At 45.1% G+C, this 25,437-nt stretch overlaps 1 protein-coding gene across 2 annotated transcripts in view; it reads right to left on the bottom strand.

The window, feature by feature from the left end:
- Positions 1–1,794: 1,794 nt before the first annotated feature.
- The window catches only part of PDCD6 (programmed cell death 6), a 42,466-nt gene continuing 18,823 nt past the window's right edge, over positions 1,795–25,437 (bottom strand). The window contains exons 3-6 of one of the 2 annotated variants that reach the window (XM_049859478.1): positions 18,117–18,161; positions 6,915–7,073; positions 3,210–3,319; positions 1,795–2,275 (exon numbers count right to left, since the gene is read on the bottom strand). In XM_049859478.1, coding sequence (XP_049715435.1) covers positions 2,177–2,275; positions 3,210–3,319; positions 6,915–7,073; positions 18,117–18,161 — 413 coding nt within the window. In that variant the 3' untranslated portion in view covers positions 1,795–2,176. The remainder of the gene's footprint in view (positions 2,276–3,209; positions 3,320–6,914; positions 7,074–18,116; positions 18,162–25,437) is intronic. The other variant, XM_049859488.1, reaches the window with a different exon arrangement.

Below are 25,437 nucleotides of genomic sequence, written 5' to 3'. Positions count from 1 at the left end.
TGAAAAAACCTCCTGGGGAGAACAAAAGGCGAAAACAGAGCTCAGAAGAAATAGGTGGTGCCTGACTGCCCCCACCGACTGCTCTGACAGGGATCACAATAGAGGGTCCTGGACGGCCAAAGATTAGGCAGGCCTATAAAACAAATAACGCACGTGAGAAAAGGGCTTTTTAGTTCAATCGATAATACAAGACCAAATGGGCAACATCTGCCCAAAAGCAAAGATAAGGCCGGAAAAAACAGGAAAACTGGATGAATGGACACAGGGAATCCCGTGGAAAGGGGCTGACACATTGCAGGGATTGCTACCAATGTCACAGAACAATCCGTGTACAAATTTTTGAATGAGAAACTAATTTGAGCTGTATACTTTCACCTAAAGCACAGTAAAAAAAAAAAAAAAAATAGAGAAAAAAGAAAATGCAATCAGTCTGGGCCCCAGAAAGAGCACAGAAAACCTAGAGAGGGAGCTAAGGGGCAGGGTTCAAAGTCAGAGCAGTCGGGCACCCCCTCCTTCACCTCCCCACAAGGCGCCAAGTGGAGGGGTGGGGCGGGGGTCCATAGCAGTCTTATTCTGTGGAGATGGAAGGATCCTTACCTAAGTGGTTGAGGCAGATGTGGGGGTGCGGGCGGGGGACAAACATGCACAGGGCAAGGACAGAGTGTGGAAACAAGCAATAGTTCCTTCCTCCTTTCAAGAAAGAGAAATGCCCACTTTCTAAAATAAATTTGAATCTGCCACCCAGACAAAATTTTTCAGGAAATCTAAGAGTTCTCTAGAGAATGCAGCAGAACCTAACTGACTGGTGGGGGAGATTTGGGGATGCATAGGGGGAAGTGTGGGAGATGGGAGGGTGTTGGGGAGATGGGAGGGAATGTGGCGTTGGAGAGGTGGAGGTGTGGGGGAAGAGGTCGGGGAGGCACAGGGGTGGGGGGATGATGTTGGAAAGATGGAGAAGTGGGGGGGCTCAGGGAGGTGGAGGAATGGGGGGAGTTCCATGAGGTGCAGGAGGTGGGACATGGGGAGGTGTAGGGGGGATGTTGGGGAGGTGTGGGGGGATGTCCGGGAGGCATGGGGGTGGTGGATGATATCGGGGAGGTGTGGGGGTGGGGGGAGGTCGAGGTATGGGGGGGAGGTTGGGCGGTGGAGGAGTAGGGGGCAGGTCAGGGAGGTGTGGGGTACAGGGAGGTCAGGGGTGCAGGGGTGGGACATCGGGTGGTGTAGGGGGGATGTTGGGGAGGTGTGGGGGGCCATCAGGAGGTGTGGGGGGATGTCCCGGAGGCATGGGGGTGGGGGGATGATATCTGGGAGGTGTGGGGGTGGGGGGATGTCGGGGAGGTGGAGGTGTAGGGAGCAAGTCAGGGAGGTGCAGGGGTGGGGGGAGGTTGGGGAGGTAGAAGTATGGGGGGAGGTCGGGGTGGTGGAGGTGTAGGGGGCAGGTCAGGGAGGTGTGGGGTGGGGGGAGGTAAGGGGTGCCGGAGTGGGGGAGAGGCTGGAGAGGTGGAAGTGTGGGGGGCAGGTCAGGGAGGTATGGGGGTGGGGGCAGGTCGGGGAGGTGCAGGGGTGGGGGGACGTCGGGAGGTAGAGGTGTGGGGGGCAGGTTGGGGAGATGTAACAGGCCGAGAGAAGGGGGAACATATGGGGGACATCAGGGGTGTGGGGCTTCAGGAAGGCCCTGGGGGCTCTGCCTGGCCCGAGAGCATTTCTGAGACAGGGCCTGTGACGGGGCAGACTGTGACTCCGGGCTCCCTTCTTAGACCTTTTTGATTTCAGAAGCGGAAAGCAAGCCCCAAGTCTGTACCATTCATTTATTGTTTACATCACATATTCCAACGGATACAATAAATGCCTTTTTAAAAAAGTAAGGCACATGAAAAGCCTTATGTGCAAGTTCCGTGTTACTTAAAATTCCTGCGGCTAAAGAGAGGTGTTTCCACGACAGATTGAGACACCCAGGAGCATGCTAGGCGCCCCTCCGTGCAGACCCCGAGCCAAACACCTGTGTCTGATCGCCATACAGCTACGGCTAAGATCGCAAAAGCATTGATTGGCTTATCCACACATGTACAGTGAGGTCCCCAGGGCTAATTACACAGAATTAAAGAAGAGCAGCATCTAACTGCATGGAGCTCGTCCGTCGTCGTCGCCTGAAGCCTGCTCCTTGCGGAGGCCAGGGTCATACGATGCTGAAGACCATGGAGAGGTACTGCTCATAGGACACCTGAATCCAGCCATCCTGGTCTGTATCGTAGCGCCGGAATACATCTGTCAGTCTCTGGGAAGACAAGGCAGGCATTAGACCCTGTTATCTATGAAGCAGCAAGCACAGAGTGCTCTTGGTAAGAAGAAACGCTGGAGTCACTCTCAGAAGCTCTCATCTTGTCTCCTAGTGGGAAAAGACTATAGAGAATGGCTCTGGGGGGCGGGGTGTTCCTCTGCTTTGGCTGCAGGTGATCGTGGACACCGCCAGGGGCCAGGCCTGTCCAATGGGGGGGGACCCTAGGGGTGTGACCGTCTCCCTGGAGGTGACTGGAATGTGTGTGTGTGTGGGGGAGGTAAGGGATCAGTAGGTACGTGAGTTGACGCCCAGCTCAGCTACAGACCATCCCCTTCCTCCCTGTGGGTCTCTCTGCTGTGGGTGCCTGAGGACCTGCCCAGAGCCTCCCTCCACCCCCCAGCAGCTCAGACTCTCTTGCAGTACAAGTCTGCACTGGGACGGGGTCCATCTAGCACTGCCCCCCCGCTGCCCCATCTATGACTCAAGTGACCAGTCTAGGCAGTCAGAAGAGACAAGTGCGGGCACCTTCACACTCCCAACAGGAGCTGCCTGCAGGTGGCAGACACCATCAAACCTAAGGATGACTGAGGAGTCCAGTGACCAGAGGACACAGGCACACACAGTTCCTAGGACACAGAAAACAACTCTCCATGCTCCTCAGATACCACGAGAGCGGCAGCCTGTAGAAGGGCTGGGAGCAAGGCTGGGTGACCCTGCCTCCAGTCTCACTGCTGCTGTCTGACCCACCACCACCAGCTACTAACACCATTGCCACCAACCCCACCGCCATCTGATTCCATTACGCTACAAATCCCAAAGTGATACTGCTCCTCTCCCTCCTGAGCTACAGGGACCACTTCTGACACCCTCACAGTCCCCAAGTCACTTCCTGCTGCCCCTGTAAGCCCACAGAAGGAAGGCCTTCGATTACCTGCAAAACGATGCAGCCTTGGATGAAATCGTCAAAAGCAATCTGCCCTCTTCCCTGCCTGTCGAACTTCCGAATGAGGATATCGTGAAACTGGTCTGAGAGCCGGTATCCTTGGAGAAGGACAATGAGGATTGAGAGTTTCAGGAAAAGTTGGACACTCGGCCCACACCCCATCTCCCTGCTGAAACACCCCATGAACCACTAATGGCAAATGGGCAGGAAATAAACATGCACGCTCATCAAATCGCACTCTGAGAGTGGAGGGAAGGCTCCCAAATGAATCCGTCAGTAACTCCATCTGCTCCCAGTACCATGAAATGACTTAAAGGCCAGCAGCACCGTCCTGACCTGAGGAAAGACGTGGGAGCCATCGCTCTACTGGAAGCTGACGGCCATTCTACATGAACCCCCAGATCTGTGCCCACTGTCAGCACTGCTACATGGCGCTGCGCCCACAGAAATCCCATTCCCCAGGGACCAAATTCAGCTTCTTGTGCCCAGTGAAGTTACCATCACAAACAGCCCCTTACTGATGAACTCTACTTCGTTTATTCATCTAGACGAGAAAGTTCTGAGTCACTCAGCTGTTGGAATCATCCTTACCAGAGATGCTCTGGAAGATAGGTTCAGGTGACCCAAAGTGTAAAATAACCATCAGGAGACGGGAGACTGATGGGCAGGCCCCCAAACAAGTCAGCCCTGACACTGGAGTCCAAGACAGTCACCAGGGCTACGGCAGTCACTAACTCCATTCTCCAAGGACTGAGTCCTGCTGGGAAAGGTGTCCTCCAGGGACATCATTGTCGGCAGACGGCTGGGCTTCCTGGTCTCAGACACTCGCCTGTGGTCCATGGCTGCTGATGGGGACCCATGCAGATGCCGAAGGGCAGTGGCTTTACAAGAGGAGGCACCTCACCTCCTTCTCCCCTCCTAAAGCTACGCAGGTTACCGTGGTGTTCTGACTTTTTGAGAAGATGAGATCCAGGAGCCAAAATATTTTTACTGCTTTTTCAGAGTCTTGTTGGAATCTTTGCAAGGAATGTAACCTACTGTCTGGGTGAATTTCACAGTTAATTACCTACATAATCACTTGACCACTCTAGTGATAAAGAGTCAAACACACACGCATTACATACTGCCTTCCAGAGAGACCAGGGTCATACCCAGGTAAATTCAGAGGCCCCACTTCCTGAAAGCTGACACAGGACCCCTCACTGGGTCAAAAGGAGACAGCAGAACTGTGAATGGGCTGCAGTGTGTGAGCGGGCGGGGCTGGCTCAGGTGCCCGGCACGGACAGACGCACACTGACATTAGGTGCACACAAGAGAAGCAGCACCCATCGTTTGGGCTTAATTTCCACCTTCCCTGGTCCCCATGTTAATATTGAAAAACAAAACAAAGAAATCACTAGAAAGGTAAATCTGCAGCAAACGAACTGTAAAAGAAGAAGCTGAGGCCGGCCCAGGAGCCCTAAGTCTCCTCTGATGAAGGTACTGTCCGTAGCACTTGGGGGCCGTGGCCCGAAGAGGGGAGGCCTGTGAGGCTGTAAGCACCGTCCACATCAACCACATCAACGTTTACATCAATGTTTGCACAGTGAGTTGCAAGGGTGCCAGGCCTCGCACAGTGAGAAAATGACAAACCTGCAGACATACGAGGCTGTCACGCGTCTAGAAATCACAGAAGCCAATTTACCCCCCAATCAGATGCAGCCCAGCTCCCCTGCAGCACTTAGGTCCTCTAAACTCTCCCTCCCAACCAGGCTCTGGTTCCCACTCCGGCCCCACCCCAGACTGCTGGCCCTCTGGCCCCAGAAGCACTCCCTGGGGCTGCAGCCCCCACACCAGCCCTGCTCTCACCTTTCTCTCCGGCTGAGCACCCTGATCCCTACATAAGGGCAGGGCGATGGCAGGGGAGGGGCTGCCTGAGGGCCCCCCACATAAGGGCAGGGCGATGGCAGGGGAGGGGCTGGCTGAGGGCCCCCCACATAAGGGCAGGGCGATGGCAGGGGAGGGGCTGGCTGAGGGCCCCCCACATAAGGGCAGGGCGATGGCAGGGGAGGGGCTGGCTGAGGGCCCCCCACATAAGGGCAGGGCGATGGCAGGGGAGGGGCTGGCTGAGGGCCCCCCACATAAGGGCAGGGCGATGGCAGGGGAGGGGCTGGCTGAGGGTCCCCCACATAAGGGCAGGGTGAGCTAAGTTACATCCCAAGCTCCAGCCAGAGGCTGCAAAGTCAGCCTCTGACCAAAAGCCCGCCCACACCTGTGTGCTGGGAACCCCTGCTCCTGGGACCCCCATGCCTTTGCCTGAAGCGGTGCAGGAACTCACAGGGCAGAACATGAGAGGAGACAGCCTAAGACCCCGGGGAGGAAGCCAAGGAGGTAAGGAGCCACGTAACACCACAAAACTAAGGTACTTTATGTTAATAAAACCCAAAACCTCAAATATCTAGACTATACTACATTATAATCGCCCTTTTCTTATTTTTTTCTAAAAGCCCTTTTCTAAAAAGCCTTTTCAGCAAAACACTGACGACGTTAAATCCAAGGTCTCTTGACAGCCCTGAGGAAAATTATCACAAACAAATCAGAATCGGAATGCACTCCCTGAAAGACCTCGACAAGTCTTCGGGTGCCTCAACTTTGCCTTCACAAAGAAAAACCACACCTGCTTCCCAACGCCCTAAGACCCCAGAATCAGCTTGGGAAACACTCTGGTATGCTCTGGAGAGGCACTATGTAAGCACTTGAGCACACACTGTTCATGTACTACGGCCTGGCACGTGTACACAAGCAGGTACACACAATTGGGGCTGGCACATGTACACACAGGCACACACTTAGGCCTCACACACGCACACACATGGGCACACATTGGGCGTAGCATGTGTACACATGCGTACGCATGCACTCGGGCCCGGCATGTGTAAACACATGGGCACTCGGGCCTGGCATGTGTACACATGCGTGCACACGCACACAGGCCTGGCGCACGTACACACTCGTGCATGTGTGGTACATGGTCACTTGAGAATGGGGGAGTGCTCTTCCTTTCTGTGAGGCTCAATCTTGGTCATGATTTGTACTGACCAAGAGTTAGACTTTTAACTTAGAAAATTGCTTTTTATGATTATTCAACCATCTTTTCCCTATAAGTAACTTAGTATACCATGATCTATCAAGCTGCCCTGACTTTAAATTACTTCATAAGCCACATTCTCAATTTTGTTCGTAACACTCCATGTCACAAAAGATGGAAGACTTGCATAGCCCTTATCTCATTTTGGGTGAAAACTACATAAAATTTTCCGTATCAAATTTGGCCAAAACCCGCTGCCACTGAGTCATTCTGACTCATAGTGATCCTGTAGGACAGGGTAGAGCTGCCCCATAGGGTTTCCAAGACTGTAATCTTTATGGAAGCAGACTGCCACATCTTTCTCCTGCTGAGTGGCTGCTGGGTTCAAACTGCCAATCTTTTGGTTAGCAGCTGAACGCTTAACCACTGTGCCACCAGGGCTCCTGTATCTAATATAAAACTTCACAATATAAAGTCATCGTATCAAACATATGCCTGTATGACATAAACGCAAGTGCTACATGGCCTCGGTTAAAAAACCAGTAAGTCGAACAAAGAAATAAAATGTCTGATGGTGCCTGGGTTCCAAAATGAAATATGCTACACAGTCAAGACAAGTGAATTACCAAAACCTGACAGTGCTTGCTTGAGCTCATTCTTGTCAATCATTCCAGAATTGTCCCTGTCGTAGGTGCGGAAGACGTTCTGCCAGTCCGTGATGTACTTCCAGACGCCGGTGAACTCACTGAAGTTCACGCCAGCCTTGTTCTCTCGGTCAAACATGGCTGAAACAGACAAGACACGGTCAAGGCACGTCACATTCAAACTCAACTTGAGGTAGCAAGGGCCTCGATCACAGCGTGGTCGACGCAAAGCTTCCCCTCCAGCCGAAGCCCCTGGGCAGCCCAGCAAGGTGGCTGGCCCAAGCAACCACTACGTAAGTACTGGCTAACGGTTAAACAGATGTTATGGGGAGTGTGATTCTGACTGTGCAGAAGAGGTGCACAGCAAAGGCACCAGGAGAACAATAAAGAAAACAAACCACCACCTCACATGGACCACAGACACAGACCAGAGGAGTGGCTGCTGCACACTTCTATAGAGGACGCAGTCGAGGGGCGCCGTCAAGCGGCCCCCAGCTCCTGCAGCCCCTACATCCTGGGACCAGCATACTCTGTCTCCCACACACAAGGAAGCTGCTTTAACTGAGAACGGGACCCACCACCTCCTGGTCAGCTCTGCCGCTTTAACTGAGAATGGGGCCCATCACTGCCTGGTCAGCTCTAGATTTTTTTTTTTTTTTTAATTAAGATCTGACTTGAGGTTCAAATGCAAACACAAATGTAATTGCAAACTGGTTGAAAAAATACATAAAAACTCAGTCTAAATTACTGCCGCAAAGAAAAGAAACAGTTCAGTATTTTCTCAGGTGTAGAGCTTAACTTAAAGCTAATAACGTGCTCTTGGTTTGGTCAGAAGCACGTTACTGATCAATGAGAAATCTCAGGAGAACCTGACAATCAGTGTTTCCTGCAGTCAGCCAACACACTGGGGTCATGGACTGGTTTCCACATCACTGTTTCAGGTCGTGGGTGCCCACAGGACACGGGAGCATGCTGGACGTGCGAAAGAACTGGGATGTCAGCACAGGGCAAGCGGGTACACGGGGACGCGGGAGCACTGAGCATACAGGAGGTGGACATTCACACGGCAGGCAGGGGCTGCAGGACTCACTGTGCCCCTCTGGTCATTTGTGTACATGGCCAGTGCTGACAAAGCCACTGGGGTGGTAGAAGGGGCAGAGGCACAGGGTTCCAGGTGTTTCCACCAATAGGCAGGTGTGCAGTAGTCCCTCCTCAGGACCCACATCTTCAACGTCCTTCCTCGCCTCAAGGGCCAAGTAGCTATCACCACCCGACGTAAGTTACCATGATGAGTCTTTATGTCCTAATCAACGTGATGCAGCTGTGAAGAGTTACACGTGATAAAAGGGCAGCAGGGCTTGAGGAAAGGAGCCCTGGTGGCACAGTGGTTAAAGCACTCGGCTGCTGTGAGATTGGTGGTTCGAACCCACCAGCCACTAGGCAGGAGGAAGATGAGGCAGTCTGTTCCTGTAAAGATCACAGCCTTGGAAACCCTATGGGGCAGTTCTACTGTGTCCTACAGGGTCACTGAGTCGGAATTGATGAGGTAGTGGTAGGGCCTTGTCATGGATGGAAATGTGCCCCCCAAAAATGTGTGTATCAATTTGACTAGGCCATGATTCCCAGTATTGTGTGACTGTCTACCATTTTGTCATCTGATGTGGTTTTCCTATGTGTTGTAAATCCTACCTCTGTGATGTTAATGAGGTGGGATTAGAGGCAGTTATGTTAATGAGGTTGGACTCAGTCCACAAGACTGGACTGTGTCTTGAGCCCCTCTCTTGAGATATAGGAGAAAGGAGTGAGCAGAGAGACTTGGGGAACTCATAACACCAAGAAAACAGTGCCCAGAGCAGAGTGTGTCCTTTGGACCTGAGGTTCCTGAGAAGGGGGAGATTGATGACAAAGACCTTTCCCCAAAGCCCACAGACAGAGAAAGCCTTACCCTGGAGTCGGCATTCTGAATTTGGACTTCTAGCCTTCTAGACTGTGAGAGAATAAATCTCTCTTTGTTAAAGTATCCACTTGTGGTATTTCTGTTACAGCAGCAGTAGGTGACTAAGACAACATTTGGTACCAGGAGTGCGGTACCGCTCTAACAGATACCCAAAATGTGGAAGCAGCTTTGAAACTGAGTTGACAGAGGCTGGAAGTGTCTTAAAGCGCCTACTAGTAAAAGTCTAGATTGCCTTGAAGAGACTGTTGGTGGAATTACGGACGTCAGATACTTCTGGTGAGGACTCGGAAGGAAGTGAGGAGAGCAGATGGCAAGCAGCAGCAGCAGACACAAGAGACCAATGTGAGACAGCGCTAGAGCCAACCCACGGAGAGAGGAGATGAGAGCCTGCGCACAGGATGCTTCGTGGCAGAGTGGGGTGCCTCTGGGCACTTACTGGTGAAGCTGGGCTTGCCGACCCACGGAGCAAGAGCTGAGTGCCTTCTGGCTGAAGTTTACTGGTGGAGTAGGGTGCCTTCAGGCACTTATCGGCGGAGCTACAGAGCTTTGGAACACTTGCCCCAGCAGGACAGATGCAGGTGACAAGGCCCGAAGGGCTGAGGGGCCAAGTAACAGGAAGCAGAAGCTGAAGACACAAGGAACACAGGAAGCCGAGCTGACTCAGTCTCAAAGGGTATGGCCATGACCTCTGGGGTCTCAAAAGGTGGAAGTATGGCCTCTAGAGTTTCTAAAGGTGGAACTGCCATCAGATGGACTAGAGGAATGGTATGTCTAAGGCCAAAAGCCCCACATGTCTGTCAGTTTGTCATACTATGAGGGCTTGCGTGTTGCTGTGATGCTGGAAGCTATCCCACCGGTATCAAAACGCCTGCGGGGTCAACCCATGGCAGACAATATCATTAATATCACATGCAACTAGAATTTTGCTGAAGATAATTCCAAAAGTGGCTGCTGCAGTATATCGACCAGGAACTGCCAGAAATTCAAGCTAGATTCAAAAGAGGATGTGGAACCAGGGACATCATTGCTGATGTCAGCTGAGCTTCCAGCCTAAGACAAACTAGGAAGAAGGAACCAGTGGTCTACTTCTGAAAAGAATTAGTGAAAACTTTCTGAACAGCAGTGAAACACTGTCTGATATAGTGCTGGAAGATAAGCCCCTCATGTTGGAAGGCACTCAAAAGATGACTGGGGAAGAAGTGCCTCCTAAACGTACAGTCAACCTTAACGATGTGGGTGGAGTAAAGCTTTCAGGACCTTCATTTGCTGATGTGGCACGACTCGAAACAAGAAGAAACAGCTGCAAATATCCATTTATAATTGGAATGTGGAATGTACGAAGCATGAATCTAGGAAAATTGGAAATCGTCAAAAAAGAAATGGAACACATAAACATCAATATCCTAGGCATTTGTGAGCTGAAATGAGTTGGTGGTGGCCATTTTGAATCGGACCCTCATATAGCCCACTATGCTGAAAATGACAACTTGAAGAGCAATACTGTTGCATTCACTGTCAAAAAGAACATTTCAAGATCTGTCCTGAAATACAGTGCTGCCAGTGATAGGACACTAACCATATGCCTACAAGGAAGACCAGTTAATACAACTATTGTTCAAATTTATACACCAACCACCAAGGCCAAAGATGAAGAAACTGAAGATTTTGCCAACTTCCGCAGGCTGAAATTGATGGAACATGCAATCAAGATGCATTGATAATTACTGGAGATTGGAATACAAGAGCTGGAAACGAAGAAGATCGGTAGTTGGAAAATATGGCCTGAGTGACAGAAATGATGCCAGAGGTCGCATAATAGAATTTGGCAAGACCAATGACTTCTTCATTGCAAATACCTTTTTTCACCAACATAAATGGCAACTATACATGTGGACCTTGCCAAATGGAATACACAGAAATCCAATAAGACTGTATCTGTGGAAAGAGACGATGGAAAAGCTCAGTATCATCCATCAGATAAAGGCCAGGGGCTAACTGAACGACATCAACTGCTCATATGCAAGTTCAAGCTGAAACTGAAGAAAATTAGAACAAGTCCATGAGAGCCAAGGTATGACTTTGAGTATATTCCACCTGAATTTTGAGACCATCTCAAGAACAGATTTGATGCACTGAACACTAATGACCAAAGACCGGATCAGTTGTGGAATGACATCAAGGACATCATACATGAAGAAAGCAAGAGGTCATTAAAAAGACAGGAAAGAAAGAAAAGACCAACATAGAAGTCCAAATAGACTCTGAAACTTGCTCTTGAACACAGAGCAGCTGAAACAAATGGAAGAAATGAAGCAAAACTGCTGAAAAGAAGATTTCAAAGGGTGGCTCAAGAAGACAAAGTAAATTATTATAATGACATGTGCAAAGAGCTGGAGACAGAAAACCAAAAGGGAAAAACATACTCAGAATTCCTCAAGCTAAAAGAGCTGAAGAAAATATTCAAGCCTCGAGTTGCAATAGTGAAGGATTCTACGGGAAAAGCATTAAACGAAGCAGGAAGCATCAAAAGAAGATGGGAGGAATAGAATCATTATACCAAAAAGAACTGGTCGACACTGAACCATTTCAGGAGACAGCATATGATCAGGAACCAATGGTACTGAAGGAAGAAGTCCAAGCTGCTCTGAAGGCGTTGGCGAAAAACGAGGCTCCAGGAATTGATGGGATATCAATTGAGATGTTTCAACAAACAGATGCAGCACTGGAGGTGCTCACTCGTCTATGCCAAGAAATATGGAGGACAGCTTCCTGGCCAACTGACTGGAAGAGATCCATATTTATGCCTATTCCCAAGAAAGGTGATCTGATTGAATGTGGAAATTATTGAAAAATATCATTAACTCACACGCAAAGGAAAATTTTGCTGAAGATCATTCAAAAGCAGCTGCAGCAGTATATCGACAGGGAACTGCCAGGAATTCAAGCCAAATTCAAAAGAGGACGTGGAACCAGGGACATCACTGTTGATCTCAGATGGATCCTGGCTAAAAGCAGAGAATATCAGAAAGACGTTCATCTCTGATTTCTTGACTATTCAAAGGTATTCTACTGTGTGGATCATAAGAAATTATGGATAACATCGCGAAGAATGGGAATTCCAGAACACTTTGTTGTGCTCATGACGAACCTTTCCGTAGATCAAGAGGCAGTTGTTTGAGCAGAACAAGGGGATACTGCATGGTTTAAAGTCAGGAAAGGTGTGCGTCAGGGTTGTATCCTGTCACCATACCTATTCAATCTGTATGCTGAGCAAATAATCCGAGAGGCTGGACTCTATAAAGAAAATAGGGCATCAGGATTGGAGGAAGATGCATGGACAACTTGAGTTATATAGATGACAATCTTGGTTGCTGAAAGTGAAAAAGACTTGAAGTACTTACTGATGAAAATCAAAGACCACAGCCTTCAGCATGGATTACACCTCAACATAAACAAAACAAAAATTCTTGCAACTGGACCAGTAACATCATGAAAAGCAGAGAAAAGACTGAAGTTGGCAGGTTTTCATTTTACTTGGATCCACAATCAACACCCATGGAAGCAGCAGTCAAGAGATCAAAAGACACACTGCCCTGGGCAAATGTGCTGCGAAAGACCTCCTTGAAGTGTTGAAAAGCAAAGGCGTCGCCTTGAAGATGAAGGTGCGCCTGACCCAAGCCGTGGTATTTTCAATTACCTCATATTCATGCAAAAACTGGACAATGAATAAGGAAGACCAAAGGAGAATTGACACCTTTGAATTGTGGTGTTGGCAAAGAATACTGAATATACCATGGACTGCCAAACGAACAAATTCATCTTGGAAGAAGTACAACCACAATGCTCCTTAGAAGCAAGGATGGTGAGCCTATATCTCACATACTTTGAACATGTTATCAGGAGGGATCAGTCCCTGGAGAAGGACATCATGTTTGGTAGGGTAGAGGGTCAGCAAGAAAGAGGAAGACCCTCAACGAGATGAACTGACACAGTGGCTGCAACAACAGGCTCGAACATAGCCATGATTGTGAGGACTGCGCAGGACCTGGTGGTGTTTCGTTTTGTTGTACACAGGGCTGCTAATGCGGCAGAACCAACTCCATGGCTCCTAACAACAACAAACTCAAGGGAGCAGAGCTGCCATTCCAGTGGGCCTGGAAGGTGGAGCTGAAGCCCTGGGCCAAGGGGCCTCCACCCAGAATCTGGAGAGTGTAGCCAGTACCTAGAGTCTGGAGAACAAGGACATTGTATAAATGGTCTCAGAGGGCAGAGGATTATTTCAAAGCCTTGGGGGCTAATGCAATGTATCCTGCTGACTTTTTTGGTACCTTTTATCCCTTCTTTTCCTCCAGTTTCTCCTATTTGTAATGGAAATGTATAGCTTGTGCCTGTTCTACCATTGTGCTCTGGAAGCAGATAACTTGTATTCTAGATTTTACAGATGAGGAAGAATTTTTGGATTTTGGACTTCGAGTTGATTTATGACTTTTGTTATGGTATGATGGGGTGAATGTGTTTTGCATGTGGCAAGGACGTGAATTTTCAGGGGCCAAAGGGTGGAATGTCATGGATTAACCTGTACCCCTCAAAAGTATGTATATCAATTTGGCTAGGCTATGATTCCCATATTGTGTGATTGTCCACCATTTTGTCATCTGCTGTGATTTTCCAGTGTGTTGTAAATCTTATCTCCAGATGTTGATGAGATGGGATTAGGGGCCGAGGGGCCCTTACGTTAATGAGGAAGGACTCAACCTACAAGATTAGGTTGTGTCTTGAGCTTATCTCTTCTGAGATATAAAAGAGAGACGTGAGCAGAGAGACATGAGGACCTCATACCACCAAGAAAACAACACTGGGAGCACAGTGGGTCCTTTGGAAACAGGGTACCTGCATCTGAGAAGACTGATGACAAGGACCTTCCCCCAGAGCCCACAGAGAGAGAGAGAGAGAGAGAGAGAGCCTTCCACTGGAGCTGGTGCCCTGAATTTGGACTTCTAGCTTACTAGACTGTGAGAGAATAAACTTCTCTTTGTTAAAACTATCCATTTGTAGTATTTCTATTATAGCGGCACTAGCTGAGTAAGACAGGCCTGTCGTCTAAAGCAGAAACAAACGGCAATGGGCTTGCTGGAAGGTTAGAAGATCATCTCAAAGGAGCCCTCATGCTACATTACCACTAGAGCTCAGATTACATCAAAAGCCCTTTGTAATACATGGCTGGGCTCCCACGAAAAAGGAGTCATAAGAAAAAAAACCTGGCAGAACTAGGGGAGTAAGCAGTACTCTGGGAGACAGTAAACTAAAAGGACCGCAAATATTGGAGACCAAGCCAAACTTAGAGGACTACAGACATCGCGGACCAAGCCAAACCAAGGGACCACCTCCACTGAAGACCAAGCCACACGAAGGAACCGCAGCCACTGGAGACTGTCATGGATTCAACTGTGTCCCCCCAAAAAACTTGTCAATTTGGGTAGAGCATGATTCCTGGTATTGTGTGGTTGTCCTCCATTTTTCGACTGTAATTTTATGTTAAAGAGGATTAAGGTAGGGTTGTAACACCTTTAACTAAGGTCACAACCCTGATCCAATGTAAAGGGAGTTTCCCTGGGTGCGGCATGCACCACCTTTTATCTTGTAAGAGATAAAAGGAGAAAGAAGCAAGCAAAGAGTGGGGACCTCATAACACCAAGAAAGCAGTGCCGGGAGCAGAGTGCATCCTCTGGACCCAGGGTTCCTGCACGGAAAAGCTCCTAGTCTGGAGGAAGATTGATGACAAGGTCCTTTTCTCCAGAGTCAACAGAGAGACAAAGCCTTCCCCTGGAGCTGATGCCCTGAATTTGGACTTCTAGCTTCCTAGACTGTGAGAGAATAAATTTCTCTTTGTTAAAGCCATCCGCTTATAGCATTTCTGTTATAGCGCCACTAGATGACTAAGACAGAGACCAAGACTTATCCCCTTTGAAGACTTGAACCCAAGATCCCCTATTAAAGGGGTCCCTGAAGGGAACTATATCTCTGGAAGGATCATGAGAAATCCACCTTCCAGTAAAGGAAGTATTTCAGAAATCAGGAGAGGGCTGAATAATAAAATAAACCTTTCCTAAGACTACGCACCATCACTCATCTGTCAGTCTGCTGTACTGTGGTGGATTTCATGTGGTTGTGATGCTGGAAGCTATGCCGACTAGTATTTCAAATACCAGGTTTTAGTGGACCTTTCAGACTAAGATGGACCAGGAAGAATGACCTGACAGTATACTTCTGAAAAAACTGGCTAGTGAAAACCTTATGATTAGTAGCAAGACACTGCCTGATATAGTGCCAGAAGATGAGCCCCTCAGGTTGGAAGGCAGTCAGAAGGCGACTGGGGAGGAGCTGCCTCCTCAAAATAGAGTTGACCTTAATGACATGGATGGAGTCAAGCCTTCCCCTGATTTCTAGAAGACTTCCTTTGCTGGAGGGTAGATTTCTCGTTGATCCTTCCAAAGATGTAGCTCCCTTTAGGGACCCCTTTAATAGAAGATCTTGGGTTCAGTTCTCCTTCCTCACAGGGGATAAGGCTTGGTCTCCAATGGCCGTGGTTCTTTAGTTTGGCTTGGTCTCTGACGGCCATGGTCCCTTGGTTTGGCCTGGTCTCCGATGCCTGTGGTCCTCTTAATTTGGAGTCACGCTTCATTTGCTGACGTGGCACAACTCAAAATGAGAAGAAACCACTGCAAACATCTACTAATAATTGGAACGTAAAATAATATATTAAGTATGAATCTAGGAAAACTGGAGACTGTCAAAAATGAAACAGAATGCATAAACATCAATATCCTAAGCATTTTTTAGCTGGTATGGGTGGGTACTGGTCATTCTGAATTGGAAAACATCATGGTCTATTATGGCAGGAATTATAAATTGAAGAGGAATGGTATTATATTCATCGTCAAAAAGAACATTTCGATATCCATCCTGAAGTACAATGTTGTCAGTGATAGGATAATATCCACATGCCTACTGAAGACAGAGAACACGACTATTATTCAAATTTACGCACCAACTACTAAGGCCAAAAATGAAGAAACTGAAGATTTTTACCAATTTCTGCAGTCCAAAATTGATGAAACATGCAATCAAAATGCATTGGTAATTACTGGTGATTAGAATATGGAAGTTGGAAACAAAGATCAGTAGCTGGAAAACATGGCCTTGGTGACAGAAATGAAGCCGGAGATTACAAGACAGAATTTTATAAGACCAATAACTTCTACATTGTAAATACCTTTTTTCAACAACGTAAACGACAATGGAATACACAGGAATCAAATCGACTGAATCTGTGGAAAAAGACGATAGAGAAGCTCAACATTATCAGTCAGGACAAGGTAGGGGCCAACTGTGGAACGGATCATCAATTGCTCATATGCAAGTTCAAGCTAAAGGTGAAGGGAAGTAGAACAAGTCCACAAGAGCCAAAGTATGACCTCGAGTATACCCCACCTGAATTTAGAGACCATCTCAAGAACAGATTTGATGTACTGAATACTAATGGCTGAAGATGAGTTGTGGAATGACATCACACATGAAGAAACCAAGAGATCATTAAAAAGCCAGGAAAGGGAAAAAAGAACAAAACGTATGTCAGAAGAGACTCTTGAAACTTGCTTTTAAAAGTACAGTAGCTAAAGCAAAGGAAGAAATGAAGTGGAAGAGTTGAACAGAAGATTTCAAAGAGCGGTTCGAGAAGGCAAAGTAATTACAATGACATGTGCAAAGACCTGGGGTTACAAAACCAAAAGGGAAGAACATAGTTGGCATTTCTCCAGCTGAAAGAGCCGAAAAAAAAATTCAAGTCTCGAGTTGCAAGACTGAAGGATTTTATGGGGAAAATATTAGATGACGCAGGACACGTCAAAAGAAGATGGAAGGAATACTCAGTCACTGCACCAAAAAGAATTCGTCAACGTCCAACCATCTCAGAAGGTAGCATATGATCAAAAACTGACGGTACTGAAGGAAGAAGTCCAAGCTGTACTGAAGGTACTGCCGAGAAACAAGCCTCCACGAATTGACAGAATACCAAGTGAGATGTTGGTAAAGAATGCTGAATATACCATGGACTGCCAAAAGAACTAACAAAGTTATCCTGGAAAAAGTACAGCCGGACTGCTCCTTAGAAGCAAGGATGGTGAGACTTTGTCTCATGTATTTTGGACATGTTACCAGGAAGGACCAGTTCCTAGAGAAGGACACCATGCTTGGTAACGTAGAGGGTCAACGAAAAACAGGAAGAACCTCAACAAGATGGACTGACACATGGCTGGAAAAGTGGGCTCAAGCATAAGAACGATTACGAGAATGGCTCCGGATCTGGCAATGTTTTCTTCTGTTGTATACAGGGTCACTAGGAGTCGGAACCAACCCATGGCAACTAATGACAAGACTGCAGGCCTGTCCTCTCTTGGATCTGAGCTCAAACCCATGTTTCCTATGCAGTAAGGGAAACCCAAACCGAAAAACCAACATGGTCACAGCTTGGTTACATCTAGCCCTAGCAGAAATAAATGCAAATCCCCTCTGGTGGACACGCTTACCATTCAGGCCCTGGGATCTGCACATACTGAGTTCAACCAAACATGAACCCACAAAAGAAGCCAGCAAAACTAACAAGACTTCAGGGAAATCAGCCACCATGAATGAGCATCAGCAGAAACAATGCTCAGATTTAGAACAACACCAAGGTCCTCACATACTCACCAGAAACATAACATGGAAATAACTGTATATGTGTTACACTTCAACAAAACATTAACTTAAAGATGTAAAAGACTACCATATAAAATACTTGAATAAAAGGTCTCACCACAAAAATGAACATGTAATGAGACTACAAAAAACAACCAGATAAAACTTTAAATATAATTAAATAATAATTTAGAAATTAAATATAAGCATATATATAATTGTTAAAATTAGACACTGGAAGGACGGGCGTTAACAGTAGATTAACACCAGATAAAGAATTACTGAAAGCACACCTACATAGTGAGATAAGACAAGGTGGAGAGACAGGGAGCGCAGAATAAAAAGGTCCAACATTCATTTAATTGGAGCTCTAGGAGGGAATAAGATATGAAGCCAGAGACATAAAAAGCACAGCCAATATTCAATAAGGATAGACAGAAAGCAACCCACACGTCTGCCTGCACAAGCAGAACAACATTATCTTTACTTACATATGATTGACCTGACAGTCACTGGATTAAATGGAGTCCATGTACCTGAAAACAAACAACAGGAATTAAACTTACAGAAAAGCATTGTTAGAGGAAACAGAAAAATTCATAACCTATAATACTACAAGCACAATGAAAGGGATGACCCTCAAACAGTGGTTCTCAACAAGGTAGTACAGCTCCCTGGGGGCGGTCTAGACATTTTTGGAGGTGTTTTGGTCATCACAACAACCACTGGGAGGAGCCATGAACATTCAGGGGCCTGGGCCCAGTCCTACAACGTGTAGAAGTCCCTCTGTTTATAATTACCCGAACCAGGAAGCTCACTTTTGTTTTTGTATATAACCAAGAAACGGCTTTATGTTAATATACTCTGAATTTTCCAGGAATGCTGCTACCAGGAAAGTTGAGAGGACTGTACTTAAGTTTGTTACTCACCATCTCAAAATCCTATCACCAAGAACACTGTTTCTCTTAGTCATCTAGTGCTGCTATAACAAATACCACAAGAGGATGGCTTTAACCAAGAGAATTTTATCTTCTCACAGTCTAGTAGGTTACAACCCAAATTCAGAGTGTCCACTCCAGGGGAAGGCTTTCTCTCTGTCAGCTCTGGAGGAAGGTCCTTGTCCTCAATCTTCTCCTGGTCAACGAGCTTCTCAGGTGCAGGGACCCCATGTTCACAGAATGGGCTCTGTTCCTGGTGCTGTTTTCTTGGTGGGATGAGGTTCCTAACTCTCTGCTTCCTTCTCTTTTATCTCCTGAGAGATAAAAGGTGGTGCAGGCCACACCCCAGGGACACTTCCTTTACACTGCATCAGGGCTGTGACCTGACGAAGGGCAGTGTTACAATCCTACCCTAATTCTCTTTAACATAAAATTAAAATCACAAAATGGAGGACAACCACACAATACTGGGAATCAGGCCCTAACCAAGTTGATACACACATTTTTGGGGGGACATAATTCAATCCATGATACTATTGCTCATGTATGAGTCACCAACACAACACACCTGGAAAAGTACACCTTGGTAGTTGCCACATCATATGATTTCTACATTTACGTGCAAGCATCTGATGACTTCATCATGTCTTCCTTCAATAATTATGCCTAGGCATATATACAGAAAAACACACTATAAAACAATACTTTAGAAATTCCTCCTAAGAAGAGAAAGGGGATATAAAGAAAAAAAAGTTAGGTTCAAACTTAGAAAACTAGGGGTAAATATTAAGGTAACCATAAAGGAGACTAACTGCTCATTAAAATAAATACAAGAAAAAAAAGAGACTCAGCAGAAACAAAACGAACTACAACGAGTAAAAGACAAAAATAAACTACTCAGCACAAAAAATTAAGTGGGAAAAACAGTCAACACACAAAAAAAGAAATCAAAATGACAGCACTAAATTCATACCTATCCAGAATTATGCTGAATGTAAATGGACTGAGTGCACCAATAAAGAGACAGAGTGGCAGAATGGATTAAAAAAACACGATCCGTCTATATGCTGCCTACAAGAGACACACCTTAGACTTAGAGACACAGACTAAAACTCAAAGGATGGAAAAAAAAATACATCAAGCAAACAACAATCAAAAAAGAGCAGGAGTGGCAATACTAATTTCTGGAAAAATAGACTTTAAAGTTAAACCCACCACAAAGGATAAAGAAGGGCACTATGTAATGATTAAAGGGGCAACATACCAGGAGGATATAACCATATTAAATATTTATGCACCCAATGATGGCGCAAGATACATAAAACAAACTCTAACAGCACTGAAAAGTGAGACAGTGCCACAATTATAGTAGGAGACTTCAACACACCACTTTCAGTGAAGGATAGAGAATACAGAAAGAAGCTCAATAAAGACACGGAAGATGTAAATGCCACAATCAACGAACTTGACCTCACAGATATATGCAGAACACTCTACCCAACACCAGCCAAGTATACTTTCTTTTCTAGTGCACATGGAACATTCTCTAGAATAGAACACACATTAGGTCATATAGCAAGCCTTCAACCAAAAAAACCAAACTCAGTGCTGTCGAGTCAATTATGACTCACAGCAACTCTACAGCCTTAGCAGAATCCAAAACATTGAAATATTACAAAGCATCTTCTCTGACCATAAGGCCATAAACGTGGAAATCAGTAACAGAAAAAGTAGAGAAAAGGAATCAAAAAGTTGGAAACTGAACAATACCCTGGTCAAAAAAGACGGGGTTATATAGAAAACATCAAGGATAGAATAAAGAAATTCATGGAATCCAATGACAATGAAAACACTTCCTATCAGAACCTTTGGGACACAGCGAAAGCAGTGCTCAGAGGTCAATTTTCATCAATAAATGCACACATACAAAAGAAAGTGGCCAAAATCAAAGAATTAACCCTACAACTTGAACAAATAGAAAGAGAGCAACAAAAGAAACCCTCAGACACCAGAATAAAGCCAATAATAAAAATGATAGCAGAACTAAACGAAATAGAGAACAGAAAATCAACTGAAAGAGTTAACAAGACCAAAAGCTGGTTCTCTGAAAAAATTAACACAACTGATAATACCACTGGCCAGACTGACAAAAGAAAAGCAGGAGAGGAAGCAAATAACCCCTCTAAGAAATGAGATGGGTGATACTACAACAGACCCAACTGAAATTAAAAGAATTATATCAGATTACTATGAAAAACTACTATACTCAGACAAATTTGAAAACCTAGAAGAAACGGATGAATTTCTAGAAACACACTACCTACCTAAACTAACACAAGCAGAGGTAGAACAACTAAATAAAACCATAACAAAAGAAGAGACTGAAAAGGTAATTAAACAACTCCCAACAAAAAAAGCCCTGGCCCTGTAAGTTTCACTGCAGAGTTCTACCAAACTTTCACAGTAAATACCACTACTACTGAAGGTATTTCAGAGCACAGAAAAGGACGGAATACTACCAAACTCATTCGATGAAGCCAGTATATCCCTGATGTCAAAAGCTGGTAAAGACACCACAAAAAAAATTACAGACCTATGTACCTCATGAACTTAGATGCAAAAATCCTCAACAAAATTCTAGCCAACAAAATTCTAGCCAACAGAATTCAACAACATATCAATAAAATAATTCGCCATGACCAAGTGGGGTTCATACCAGGTTTGCAGGGATGGTTCAACATTAGAAAAACAATTAATGTAACCTACCACATAAATAAAACAAAAGACACAAGAATCACATGATTTTATCAATTGATGCAGAAAAGGCATTTGATAAACTTCAACACCCATTCCTGCTAAAAAATCTCAGCAAAATAGGAAAGGAAGGAAAATTCCTCAACATAATAAAGGATACTTATACAAAGCCAGTAGGTTTCTTTCTTTCTTTCTTTTTTTTTTTTAATACAAAAAGCCAAAAGCCAACATCATCTTAAATGTAGAGAGTCTAAAAGCATTCCCCTTGAGATCAGTAATCAGACAAGGATGCCCTTTATCACCACTCTTATTCAACACTGTGCTGGAGGTTCTAGCCACAGCTATTCGGCTAGATAAAGAGATAAAGGGCATCCAGACTAGTAAGAAAGAAGTATCTCTATTTGCACATGACAGGATCTTACACACAGAAAATCTTAAAGAATTCTCCAGCAAACTACTGGAACTAATAGAAGAGTTCAGCAGAGTTTCAGGATACAAGATAAACATACAAAAATCAGTTGGATTCCTCTACACCAACAAAAAGAACACTGAAGAGGAAATCACCAAATCAATACCATTTACAGTAGGCCCCAAGAAGATAAAGTACTTAAGAATAAATCTTACCAGAGATGTAAAAGACTTATACAAAGAAAACTACAAAATTCCTCTTAAGAATAAATCTTACCAGAGATGTAAAAGACTTATACAAAGAAAACTACAAAATTCCTCTGCAAGAAACCGAGAGAGACCTACATAAGTGGAAAACATACCTTGCTCATGGATAGGAAGACTTAACATTATAAAAATGTCTATTCTACCAAAAGTGATTATACATTTAACACAATTCTGATCCAAATTCCAGCGACATTTTTTAATGAGATGAAGAAACAAATCACCAACTTCATATGAAAGGGAAAGAGGCCCCGGATAAGTAAAGCATTACTGAAAAAGAAGAACAAAGTCGGAGGCCTTACTCTACCTGATTTTAGAACCTATTAGACCGCCACAGTAGTCAAAACAGCCTGGTACTGGCACAAGAGACACACAGACCAACGGAACGGAAGTGGGAATACAGACATAAATCCATGCACATATGAGCAGTTGATATTTGACAAAGGCCCCAAAACTGTTGAACAGGGAAAAGACAGTCTTTGTAACAAATGGTGCTGGCATAACTAGATATCCATCTGCAAAAATATGAAACAAGACCCATACCTCACTCCATGCACAAAAATGAGCTCAAAATGGATCTAAGACCTAAATATAAAACCTAAAGCGATAAAGATCATGGAAGAAAAAATATGGACAACGTTAGAGCCCTAATACATAGCATAAACAGTATACAAAACATTACTAACAACGCAGAAGAAAAACTTGGTAACTGGGAGCTCCTAAAAATCAAACACCTATGCTCATCCAAAGACTTCACCAAAAGAGTAAAAAGATTACCTACAGACTGGGAAAAAGTATTTAGCTATGACATTTCTGATCAGTGCCTGATCTCTAAAATCTACATGATACTACAAAAACTCAACTACAAAAAGACAAATAACCCAATTAAAAAATGGGCAAAAGATATGAATAGACACTTCACTAAAAAAGACACTCAAGTAGCTAACAGATACACGAGGAAATGTTCACCATCATTACCCATTAGAGAAGTGGAAATCAAAACTACAATGAAATTTCATCTCACTCCAACAAGGCTGGCATTAATCCAAAAAACACACAACAATAAACTCTGGAGAGGCTGTGAAAAGACTGGAACACTTATACACTACTGGTGGGAATGTAAAATGGTACAACCACTTTGGAAATCTATCTGGTGCTTCCTTAAAAAGCTAGAAATAGAACTACCATACGATCTAGCAATCCCAATCCCTGGAATATATCCGAGAGGAATAAGAGCCTTTACACGAACAGATATATGCACACCCATGTTTACTGCAGCACTGTTTACGATAGCAAAAAGATGGAAGCAACCAAGGTGCCCATCAACAGATGAATGGATAAATAAATTATGGCATATTCACACAATGGTATACTATGCATTGATGAAGAACAGTGATGAATCTGAAACATTTTGTAACATGGAGGAACCTGGAAGACGTTACACTGAGTGAAATTAGTCAGTTGCCAAAGGACAGATATTGTATAAGACCACTATTATAAGAACTTGAGAAACAGTTTAAACGGAGAAGAAAACATTCTTTTGTGGTTACGAGGAGGGAGGGTGGGAGAGGGGCATTTGCTAATTAAAAAAAAAAAATTGCTAATTAGATAGTAGAGAATAACTACTACAGGTGAAGGCAAAGACAGCACACAATATAGGAGAGGTCAGCACAACTGGACTAAATCAAAAGCAAAGAAACTTCCTGAATAAACTGAATGCTTCGAAGGCCAGCATAGTGAGGCCAGGGGTCTGGGGACCATGGTTTCAGGGGACATCTAAGTCAACTGGCATAATAAAATCTACTAAGAAAACATTCTGCATCCCACTTTGAAGAGTGGCGTCTGGGGTCTTAAATGCTACCAAACAGCCATCTAAGATAAATCAATTGACCTCCACCCACCTGGATCAAAGGAAAATGATGAACACCAATAACACAAGGTAATTACGAGCCCAAGAGACAGAAAGGGCCACATAAACCAGAGACTACATCAGCCTGAGACCAGAAGAACTAGATGGTTCCCAGCTAGAACCGATGACTGCTCTGACAAGGAACACAACAGAGAACCCCTGAGGGAGCAGGAGAGCAATGGGATGCAGATCCCAAATTTTCGTAAAAAAGAAGACTTAATGGTCTGACTAAGAGTAGGAGGACCCCAGTGGTCATGGCCGCCAGACCTTCTGTTGGCCCAGGACGGGAACCATTCCCAAAGCCAACTCTTCAGACAGGGACTGGACTGGACAATGGGTTGGAGAGGAATGCTGGAGAGGAGTGAGCTTCTTCCATCAGGTAGACTATACTACACTTGAGACTATACTGCATCTCCTGCCTGGAGGGGAGATGAGAGGTTAGAGGGGGCTAGAAGCTGGTGAAATGGACACGAAAAAAGAGCGGAGGGAGGGAGCAGGCTGTCTCATTAGGGGGAGAACAATTGGGAGTATGGAGCAAGATGTATGTAAGTTTTTTTGTGAGAGACTGACTTGATTTGTAAACTTTCACTTAAAGCATAATAAAAATTAAAAAAAAAAAAGCTTATAGGACCTATAATAAGCAGAAACACTACAATTTGCAGAGAGTTAATATCTTGGTCATAATAAAGGTTACACACCTGAGGGTCAGTCTGAAAGTCTAAACAGTTTACAAAACAGTTTTCTATATGAACATTTAATAGACCTTATTGGAAATACAGTGCTGTCAGTGACAGGACAATATCCATATGCCTAAAAGGAAGACCAGTCAATACGACTATTATTCAAATTTACACACCAACCACTAAGGCCAAAGATGAAGAAACTGAAGTTTTTACCAACTTCTGCAGTCTGAAATTGATCGAACATGCAATCAAGATGCACTGATAATTACTGGTGATTGGAATGTGAAAGCTGGAAACAAAGAAGGATCAGTAGTTGGAAAATATGGCCTTGGTGACAGAAACAGTGCCAGGGAATCGCGTGACAGAATTCTGCAAGACCAACAACTTCTTTATCGCAAGTATTTTTTTTCCCAACATAAACAGTGAGTATACACATGGACCGCACCAGATGGAATACACAGGAGTCAAATCGAGTACATCTGTAGAAAGAGACAAAGGAAAAGCTCAATATCATCAGGCAGAGGGTTAGGGGCCGACTGCAGAACAGAACATCAATTGCTCATATGCAAGTTCAAGTTGAAACCGATGAAAATGAGAACAAGTCCACAAAAGGCAAAGTACGACCTTGAGTATATCCCACCTCAACTTGGAGACCATCTCAAGAACAGATTTGACATGTTGAACGCTAATGACTGAAGACCAGATGAATTGTGGAATGACATCAAAGACATTATACATGAAGAAAGCAAGAGGTCATTAAAAAGACAGGAAGGAAGAAAAAGACCAAAATGGATGTCAGAAGAGATTCTGAAACCTGCTGTCGAACGTCGGGCAGCTAAAAGCAAAAGGAGGAAAT

The sequence above is a fragment of the Elephas maximus genome, chromosome 2 (assembly GCF_024166365.1).
Source record: "Elephas maximus indicus isolate mEleMax1 chromosome 2, mEleMax1 primary haplotype, whole genome shotgun sequence".
Classification (NCBI taxonomy): domain Eukaryota; kingdom Metazoa; phylum Chordata; class Mammalia; order Proboscidea; family Elephantidae; genus Elephas; species Elephas maximus.
The sequence above is the reverse complement of the archived record's forward strand: the minus strand, read 5'-3'. Positions and strand labels throughout refer to the sequence as shown.